General features: G+C 51.0%; 1 protein-coding gene across 1 annotated transcript in view; it reads right to left on the bottom strand.

Annotated features, from left to right (window-relative positions):
- CATSPERD (cation channel sperm associated auxiliary subunit delta) overlaps positions 1 to 10,491 on the bottom strand; it is a 69,301-nt gene that overhangs the window by 9,232 nt on the left and 49,578 nt on the right. The window contains exons 11-13 of the mRNA XM_030888307.1: positions 9,228 to 9,306; positions 7,532 to 7,584; positions 2,817 to 2,891 (exon numbers count right to left, since the gene is read on the bottom strand). Of these exons, the coding sequence (XP_030744167.1) occupies positions 2,817 to 2,891; positions 7,532 to 7,584; positions 9,228 to 9,306 (207 nt within the window). The remainder of the gene's footprint in view (positions 1 to 2,816; positions 2,892 to 7,531; positions 7,585 to 9,227; positions 9,307 to 10,491) is intronic.

Genomic DNA, 10,491 nt, shown 5'->3' with positions numbered 1-10,491 from the left:
GAAGCTCGGGGAATTGTTTCAACCAGTGGACGAAGTCCTGGGGGCACCAGCTTTTCAACAAGGGAGCATGTAAGAGGACTGAGACCCTTGCTGCTGAAGGCCGGGGACGGCAGCCTTCAGTATGGATGGCAGCTCCCTGTAAAGAAGACCCAAATCCTCACCGCCGGGCCCAGAGGCAGCAACGTGGAACAGGGAGAGAAGGTCAGGTCGAAGTTGCCAAGGCTTTTGTTTCTCTTGGATCCGCGTGAGTGCGCATGGAAGCCGCCGTCAAGAGATCGCACGATGCATCGCACTGGGTACCCCCGCTGCACAAGACCCCGATCAAGTGTTGAAGAGCACGTGCTCCGTTGAGGATTGAGGCGCGCTGGACACAGCCGTTGTACTTCAATTGACTCCTGTGCTTGTGACATTTGGACACTGAGTAAGGAAGACCAGGGGAGAATCCGTGCAGGTACATCGTGGTGCTGGCAAGGAATACTGATGTACTGTGGACTGCTCAGAGAACAGGCAAATGTGTCCTTGGAGGCAGGGGAGCCAGAACACCCTCCGAAGCAAGGAGGGCGAGATTTCCATCCCGCGTTCATCTTACCAGGACAGACGAGTCCCTGGAGGGCAGCGGAAAAGAAGGCCGTCGATGAGATGGACTGCCACAAGAGGCTGAAACCTAGCAACAATGGTGAGGCGGGTGCAGGACCGGGCCATGGTTTGCTCTGTTGCTATGAGTTGGATCTGACTCCCGCACCCCTGAGCCCCGAATAAAGTCTGCGAACTTGGCTCGGCCGTGAGCCTATCTTCCATGTGGCGATCTGAGGTGGTCCTCTTGTGTGCCTGGAAGCCTCACCTCTCTGGGGTTAATGAGAGATGGGATTCGAGGCGCTTCGGTTCGTGAGCTAGGAGGTAACCTACAGGATCCCTTATGAGATATAAAAGGAATTCAAGCAAGCAGGCAGAAATCAGAGGAATCTCCTCCCACTGAGAAAGAAGAGTTGGGAAATTCCTAGCCCCAGGGAGAGACACCGAGGGACAGGGTCCCCCGATTCAGCGCTTTGGGTTAGGACCTCTCACCTCCGGAACCATCAGAGAGCACACCTCTATGAGTGAAGGCCACTCACGGGTGGCCGGAGAGAACCAAGACACCCGTGCTGCCTTCCCACAGGATGTCCTTGATGGCATCTCGAACCAGCCTGGTCGCAGGCCGGCCGTTCGCATTCCGTGTGTGCCCACTCCACAGAAAGGGGGCCCGACAAAGTGCAGACAGTGTCACACACCATCGCCCCGAAGGCGTTCGGTCCTAACAGTGGCATCTCCAGTCCCCCGAGTGAAAGCAGCTTACACACGGCTGCAGCGGGACAGAGGCAGGGGGCCTGCCAGAAACTCACGCCCGGTCGAGAGGGGCGCGCGGAACGAAGGGTGCCGTGGCTGGCATCTGCTGGACTGCAGCTGTTGGCAGAGACTAGCTTGTCTGTGCCCCATAGACCACGCAGCGACATCCTATGGTGCGGTCACAACCCACCTGAGAGCACTGAGCGAAAGGGCAATCCCAGAGCACACGCCGGCGCTCCTCGTGTGAACCTGTGCGCGGAGCAAGACGCGGTCCCTCGCACAGAACAAGGGGAACACTGCACGGCTCAACATCAGGAGCGATGTGCCTTGGGGTTGCCTCCTCTCGGGAGACTTACTCGGTTTGTGTTGAGCAAAGCATCCGGCAGGCTGGACCACATGCCAAAGAGCATGGCATTAGGATGGGAGGAAGGCTCAGCGGGTAGAGGAGTTTTGGGGACTCAAATCCAGGTTTGACCCCAAGACTCACACTCCCAACGGGTACAGTTCACGACCTCTCTTGGGTGAATGATGTAGATGCTATCCGGCGAATAATGGGGGGGCAGCGAACAAGGAAGAGCAAAGAAGAACCCATGTAGTTGAATCGGGGTGCGAGAGGAGAATGTCAAGGTGCCACGGACTGCTGAAAGCACAGAGACCCATCTGTGTTGGAAGAAGTCAGGCCGGCGTGCTCCTTAGAGGCGAGGAAGGCAAGATTTTGGCTTACATACTCTGGACATGTTGTCAGGAGAGACCCGTCCCTGGAGAAGGACCTCGTGTTTGGTCAAGAGGAGGGGCAGCAAAGGAGGAGAAGGCCCTGGAGGAGATGGACGGGCACAGGGACGATTGTCAGGATGGCTTGTGAGGATGGTGCAGGGCCGGGCGGTGTTTCTTCTGTTGTGCAGGTTGTGACAGACACCCCCCCACCCCCCACCCCCGTCGTCGGTCAGTGGTGGCTGCCTGCTGCTGTGAAACCGGAAGTCCTGCCGTCAGTATTTCAAACACCAGCGGGATCGCTCAGGATGGGGAGGTCCCAACGGAGCTCCCAGACTAAGACAGGCTAGGGCTGGCAGTGGACTGGGGGGAAAACTGCGTGGCCCCCAAGAAACAGTGTCCAATATGTCGCCCATCCCGATGATGGTGCATGGCTGGCCACGCTGTGTTCTGACCCTAAGCGGGTGGTGACTAATGGCAGCGAGCCGCAGACGTAGAAACACCCAGCGGTCACCAGCTCTGCTTCTCTGGGGACCCCTGGGTAGGACAGATAGCAGATGGCCCCTTATCTTCACCCTGGAACGGAGGGTTCGTTTCAAGAGTCTCACCCTCGGGGGCCCCCCTTGCGGTGGGCTCTGCCGCCTCTCCCTGGCCCTGCCCTTCCAGCGGTCTCCCTCTGACAGTGGCCGCCTTGAAGTCATTTTCCACCCGCCGTGGGTGCAGCCCCCTCCCCCTGGGAGAAGCCTGTGCGGGGTCGAGGGGTCGGGGCATCCCAGGCTCACTTCTCGATGGTGTAGGTGTAATTGTCCTGCAGCACCACGGGGTCCAGGACGCCTTTGGAGCAGGCAGAGAAGTTGCTGCAGGCAAGGAGAAAGGGTGAGAAACTCCAGCCCCGAGAGAAACCCCCAGACGCCTCACAGGGCGCGGCTTTGACGGAACAGAAATGTGGTTCCTTGTATAGAACTCGAGCCTGGGGCGCTGGCTCTGTCAGCTCTGGGGAAGGTCCTTGTCTGCCGCGGGGCCATGTTCCTTGGGGGCAGGGGTCCTCAAGCTTTTTAAACAGGGGGCCAGCTCACTGTCCCTCAGACCCGTTGGAGGGCCGGACTATAATAAAAAAAAACACCTATGGACAAATTCCCATGCACACTGCACATATCTTATTTTGAAGTGAAAAAACAAACAGGGCAGAAACACCCGGCGGGCTGGATAAATGTCCTCGGTGGGCCGCATGTGGCCTGCGGGCTGTAGTTTGGGGACGCCTGCTCTAGGGTGTTCTGTTACACACACACGTGCTTGCTTCTGAGCCTGACCTGCTCACCTACTCAAAGGCGAGTGGTTGACACCCCCCCCCTTAGGTCCTCATTTTTCCCCTCCCTGCCCCCCCCCCCACCCCCTATTGTGCCTATAGGGCCCGGTGAACTTAACAAAGGACTACTATGCTCAGGTGGGATTTGGTCTAGCGCCCCATCCCGGCGGAGCCTAGACCCACTGCTGCTGCCCAGTCAGACTCTGACCCTGAGGGCAGCGGAGAACTGCTCCAGAGGGTTTCCCAGGCTCCAAACATTTGCCGCGGCAGCAGACCACCACGCCTTTTGCCCGGGGACTAGCTGGTAGGTTTCCAATTGCCCACTTTCAGTCCGCGGCCGAGTGCCTCACCACCATGCCAGCGGCAGGCTGACCACGCATATGTGGCGTGGGGGCAGGTGTGGTGAACAGAGTCCAATCTATTGCATGGAGACTGGGGAATGGGAACCCCTTGCAAAGGCTGAGCAAGTGGGCCACGCCCCAGTTAGGTCCCTCTGCATCCCACAATGCATGCCGACGCTGGTCCTGTGTTTGGGGGGCTGCTTTGGGCAGGAGCCCTGGACACACCCGGCCTATACTCTGGCCCTGGCCTGGCAGGCCCAAAGCCGGGGGTCCTGCAGCTTGGTGTCAGCAAGAATAAACCCCCTTGTCCCCTCCTGTGGACATTCCCATGGACCCCAGGGGCACAGTCCTCAAGTCCGAGGTCAGCGGTTGGCTCATAGGCCTGGGGCGAAGGCTGTGGTGTTCAGCTTCTGCGTCCTGGGAAACCCTAGGGGGCACTTCTGCCCTGTCCCCTGGAGAGGGGAGCGACAAGTCGGAACTGAGTTGCTGGCCAAGGAGGGGACTGGAGGGGACTGGCAGAAGGCCAGGGAAGCTCATTGGCCATGTTGGGGATGACAACAGGAGATGGTTGTGGCACTGGGCGGGCCATGAAGCTCTCCCCCTGCCACCGTGACCAGAGTCAGAAGAAAGGAAGGAAGGCCGTCCCATCTGGAGAGTGACAGGAGACTTGGTGTCGCATGGGGGTGGGGGGTGAGGAAAGGGGGAGGGAGAGGCTTCCCCCCACACTAGACACCTGGCAGGTCTGAGGTTCTGTGACCATCAGGTGTGACTTCGGTGGCGGAGAAAGCAGTTAACCGGGCTCCAGTGGAGTCGAAGGCGCCCATGCTCATGTCGGCCACCAGGTGGCGACAAACCAGGTGCCCCTCCCCACAGGGTGGCGGTACACAAGGGAGTGCGGGTGGCACCTTGGGATCCGATTGGGCCCCAAAAGGGAAATGGTGTTTCTGGTACATGCCACCGCCTGGGTGACCCTGAGCACACGCCACGTGCAGGGAGCCGGACCAGGACCAGGAGCCGGACCAGGACAAGGGCCGCCTGACCCAGCTCAGGGTGGGAGGAGGGTGCTGTTGTTACATGGGGCAGTCTGTTTGCACCCTTCTCCTTTTTCCAACCTTCCCTCCCTTTCTCTCTCCCTCCTTCCCTCCCTTCCTTCTATTCTTTAAAATAAATGTTGTTTAAACTCGATCAATGTGCCACAGAAGAATTGACCCCGGGGTCCATTTTCCTCTTCCTCCTCCGGAACCCTTCAGATCAGCATTCAGGTCTGAGGGTCAGGGACCTGGAGTGGCTTCTTTCCATGCGTCCTTCCCCTCTCCTCCCCTCTCTTTCCTGTCCTACTGGAAGTTTCCCCCACTTCCCGCCCACGCTAGCTTGTCTTGTGAAACTATTCTTGCTGGTGTGGGCTGTTGTCAGTTGCTATGGCGTCCACTCTGACTCTGTGACCCCATGTGTGCAGGTGCCACGGCTCCATAAGGGTTCAAGGCGGGGACATTTGGGAAGCAGACTACCAGGCCTGTCCTTGCAGGTGCCTCCGGGCGAATTGGAACTGGCTAACTTTTTGGCTGGTGGTTGGGCACGTAAAGTTTGCATCACCCAGCCACTTTCGCACTGATTCTGGGCACCAATCTGCCGCTGCTGAGATATGTGACTAGATTTCCTCTCCACCCTCTTCATGGCATGGGCTTCTTGCTTCTTGGTTTAAAAAACCTTGCTCACATATTTTTCTATATATAAGGGAGCTTCATAAAGCATGTGGGGAAAATGGAATTCAAGGATGGTGGGATGTCCCCACAAACTTTCTGAAGCTCCCGTGAACAATATATGAACAAAGCTTTCCTGTTCTGAAAAAATGAATGCTGGTAGGATCCTAGATCACCATCTAGGTGTGTGCTTGCCCTGGTGCAGTGCAAGGCTGGAGTTGGCACCAACTAGCTCCTGGGAGCTGGCAGTTCAATCTTTAGGAATTTTGTGGCTGACTGACACCTTATGCTTCTAGCATAAAATTAGCTCAATCCAACTCAACCCAAGTAAACCTAACCCAATCCAACCCAACCCATCCGATACAATTCAACTCAATCCAACCCAACACACCACGATCCAGCCCAAACCAACATAACACAATACAACTGAAGTAAACCCAATCTAATCCAATCCAACACAACTCAACCAACCCAAACCAACCCAATCCAATCCAACACAATGCAACACAAACCAACACAAACCAGCACAACACAGCACAATACAACACAACACAATCCAACACAAACCAACATAACACAATACAACTCAACCCAGCTCAATTCAAGTAAACCCATTCTGATCCAATGCAACCCAACCCAACCCAACCCAATGAAATACAACTCAACCCAATCCAACCGAACACATCACGATCCAGCCCAAAGCAAGACAACATAACACAATACACAATACAACTCAACACAACTCAACCTAAGCAAGCCCAACTCAACCCAACCCAACCCAACCCAACCAAATACAATACAACTCAACTCAACCCAATCCAACACAACACAACATGATCCAGCCCAAACCAACATGACACAATACAACTCAACCCAACTCAAGCAAACCCAACCCAATCCAATCAACACAACACAAACCAACATAACTCAACCCAAGTAAACCCAAACCAATCCAACCCAAACCAACCCAGTGTAACACAGCACAACACAACACAACTCAACCCACGTAATCCCAACCCAGACCAAGTGAAACCAACCCAAATAAGCCTAACCCAAGCAAACCCAAGTAAAACCAACCCAGTCCAACCCAAATAAGCCTAACCCAAACCAACCCAAGCTCACTGTTCTCTAGTCCCCACTCTACGGATATGCCATGCCACCGCTCAGACCTTTTCGAAGCAGTGACATTCACTTTTTATGTCATGGCACCTGCTACTTCTTAGCTGCCCATGGGGATTGCTAATTTGGAATATGACTGACCGGAGCACACCTGAATTGGGACTAGAGGAATCGGAGCTGGCCGTTACACATTCGCCAGCACATCTGCCTGAATGGAGAGGACATAGCAACATGGACGGTCTGCTCTCTAGGGTAGCCGTGGGTAAAATCCGCTGCCACTTAGTCTGTTCTAATGCGCGGCTGTAGATGCTGCGGGGCAACTGATTTTAGACATTTAAGCGAGAAAGGAGAAAAAAAAAAAACCTCAACAATTGTAATCAACATGAGGAATTAGGAGATGAAAAAGAGAGTACACCGTTAGGCAAAGAAATGTGAGTGGCGCCAATGTGAGTGGCGGAAGGTGAACAAATGTGCTACAGACTTAAATTCAAAGTCTTGCTACTAATTATTTACCTTTCATTATGAAGATGCTGGGCTGCTAGCACCAAGGTCAGCAGTTTGGAACTACCAACCGTTCTATGGGAGAAAGATGAGACTCTCTACTCCCATAAAGAGGTAGTCTTGGAAAGCCATAGGGCAGTTCTACCGTCCTACAGTGTCGCTATGAATCCCAGTGTGTTCTGATGGAGATGTTGAACAAACAGAAATGTAGATAGAATAACTGATACTCTTGTCTATGTATCCAGCACTCAATCCCATCTACACACTCCAAATTCTCTTGCTCCAGTATAGAGTCTCATCCAATCCCATCCATCTATACACTCTCAATTTCTTCTCCTCCAATGTTCTCCCCCTCTCATCCAATCCCATCCACCTCCAGATCCTCACAATCCCTTCTCTTCCAATATCCTCACATGCTCACCCAATCCCATCCATCCACACACCCTTACACGCCACTCCTCCAATATCTTTCCACTCTCACTCAATCCCATCCACCTCCACATGTCTCCTCCTACATTGGACACACTTACTTCTGAACGATGATCTTCTTGCCCAGGTCACATCCAATCGAAATGAGCGCCGTCTACAGAGAAGAGAAAGACAAACTCTGACCCAGGAGGCTCCCTGGGAGCCCAGCCACAAGGAAGGCCCATGTGAGGGTCAGTGTTTTCTTTACACTGAGTTGGAATCCGTACTGAAGGCTGCAATCTTTGATTTTCTTTTTAATTTTTTTGTTGTAATCCTTAATTTTCATCAGCAGGTACTTCAAGTCCTCATTTTCAGCAAGTGAAGTTATGTCATCTGCATATTGCAGGTTGCTAATAAGCCTCCCTTCAATCCTGTTGCTGAATGCGTCTGCATATGAGGGGGTACCTCCCCAAACTCTGGATTTGTTAATTTCCAAAGCTATGTATTTAATTTTTTTTTAACAAAGCAACCTTATTACCTTCAAAGTACTCTCTATGACACTTAATACATTTGTCAAATCTTCTATTCCATTCTTGGAAACATTTGTCAAACTCATCTGTTTGGATGGCTGACAGTACCTCCCTTTTTTTTTTCTTCATCTTTTCTACATCATCAATCGCTGTCCTTTCATGTTCCTCTTCATTTGAGGAAACAAAAAGAAGTTGCACGGGGTGAGGTCAGGTGAGTACAACTGGTGTACTGAGATGGCTGCGTGAGCAGGTGCACTGTTGCGGTGGGAAAACCAGTCCCCCGTCTGCCACAAGCCAGGTCTATTTCGAAGCACAGTGATATGCAATATTTTCAGAACCTCTAAATAGAACTCTTGATTAACAGTCTGACCTGGTGGAATGAACTCCAAATGCTCTACGAGAAGACATTTTTGTCTGTTTGGGACGATGACGGCTATTAAGAACAAGGTTTGTCATCAATCAACATTTCCCCTGTTTTGAAAAGATAAAGTCACTTCTTTTTATTTATTTAAGTCATTTCTACCGTTGAGTTTTCCCCATATCTTTATTTATTTAAGTCATTTCTACTGTTGAGCTTTTCCCATAGTGCTGCCCTTGTAAGCGGTGTTCAACGTCACAACAGTGTCTGCGGTGTGTTTCCTCCAGGAGCAAACAAAACTCCACAGCGCGCACTGTTCCCTTAAATCAAAAACCGAGGTTCAAGCAAAACGGCTCTGACGAAGACATTCACTGTGAGCAGAGAGATCCTTCCCAGGTGACGTCACTGTGTACACCAACTCAGAGCAAGTTGCTCGATGCTCACCTAGCAGGAAAATGTGAACTATGAAAGTTCTTCTCCACCCAGTAAAATTCCATTTTGGGGGGTTACCCCCTTGTATTCCCAAAATGAGTTACCATCTCGGAAACTCAGAGTGACCCTGTCCTGTAGGGAGGTGCCTCTATGACAGTGAAGGTCTTACTTTGTTTGTCTTGTTTTTCTTTTTCAGTGCAGCCTGGACTTCCTCCTTTAATGCCACTGGTTCTTGACCACATTTGACCTCCTGAAATGGCGGAACATTGGCCAGTTCCTTTTGGTACGGAGATGCAGCATATTCCTCCCACCTTCTTGTGATGCTCCCTCCATCCTTCAATCGTTTGCCCGCAGAATCCTTTAATTTGCAACTCCATTGCAGCCTCCAGTTCAGATCCTGAACGAGGAGTTGGCCAGCCCCTCAAAGGAAGCTGGCCTTGGTCTGCCACCATTTTCCTTTCATGACTTGGACCGGAGGCCAGTCAACATGGGACGTACCATTGGCTGGAAGTCCATGCAGGAGATTTCCTTGTTGGCCATGTCCACAGTGACAGAGGATAACGTGGGCCGTTTAATGCTGCAAAGGAGACGAGAGCGTGTAAGACTGGAGAGAAGCGTCACAGTAAGAAGACTTGGCTTCATTCACTTATTCATTCACTCACTCATTCACTTTAAGATATTGACTGACAGGACCTAATGCCGGGGGTTTAAGTGGAGAGAAAATGTTTTGAGAAGGATGAGGGCAATGAATGTACAAATGCGCTTTACACAATGGATGTGTGTATGGATTGTGATAAGAGTTGTATGAGCCCCTAATAAAATGATTTTTTAAAAAATAAATAAAATATTGACTGAGGACGCTAATCTGAGGATAGGCGCATACTCTGATCTTCCATCCTTGAGTTTTTACCGCTAAGTAAGCTCTATTAATTAGCATGTCATTATTCCAAAGAACATCTGCTGACATCTTATTTTCCCTTAATTAAAAAGAAACAGTTTTATTGGCATATAACTCACAAATCATACAATTCAATAGTTCAGTCGCATTAGGAAGAGTTGTGCAATCATCACCCCAATCAATGGCATCTCACTTTTATTACCACTGAGCAACATATCATGATTTTGATTGATTCTTTCACTAGTTTCTATAGCCTCTGAAACTTGTTCTTGAGTGTAGAGGTACTGAAGTGAATGGGAGAAATGATGCAGTAAAAGAGCTGAGCATAGTTTCCAAGGGCAGCTCAAGAAGACAAAGTAAAGTATTGTAATGAGACATGCAAAGACCTGGCATTAGAAAACCAAATGAGAAGAAGGTGCTCAGTATTTCTCAAGCTGAAAGAACTGAAGAAAGTAAAAAACAACAACCCTTAAGCTCTGAGTTGCAATGTGGAAGGATTCTACGTGCAAAATATCGAATGATGCAGAAAGCATCACAAGAAGATAGAAAGGCAAGGGAACAACAAGTGATCTGAAATCGCTGGCAAGGAGGGTGTGAGAGGCCTGGTAGGGATTGATCAAGGGCAATGTAACTCAGAGAAATTACTGAAACCCAAATGAAGGCTAAGCATGATAGTGGGACAAGAGGAAAGTATAAGGAAATAGAGAAAAGAAATAGGAGGCAAAGGGCATTTATAGAAGTCTAAATACAGTCATATACATATATAAATATATTTATATATGATGATGGGGAAATAGATCGTGCATATATTTATAGGTTTAGTATTAAGGCAACAGATGGACACTGGGTCTCCACTCAAGTACT

This window comes from Echinops telfairi, unplaced genomic scaffold (assembly GCF_000313985.2).
Source record: "Echinops telfairi isolate 266 unplaced genomic scaffold, ASM31398v2 ScPeMD7_7459;HRSCAF=8497, whole genome shotgun sequence".
NCBI classification, from domain to species: domain Eukaryota; kingdom Metazoa; phylum Chordata; class Mammalia; order Afrosoricida; family Tenrecidae; genus Echinops; species Echinops telfairi.
The sequence above is the reverse complement of the archived record's forward strand: the minus strand, read 5'-3'. Positions and strand labels throughout refer to the sequence as shown.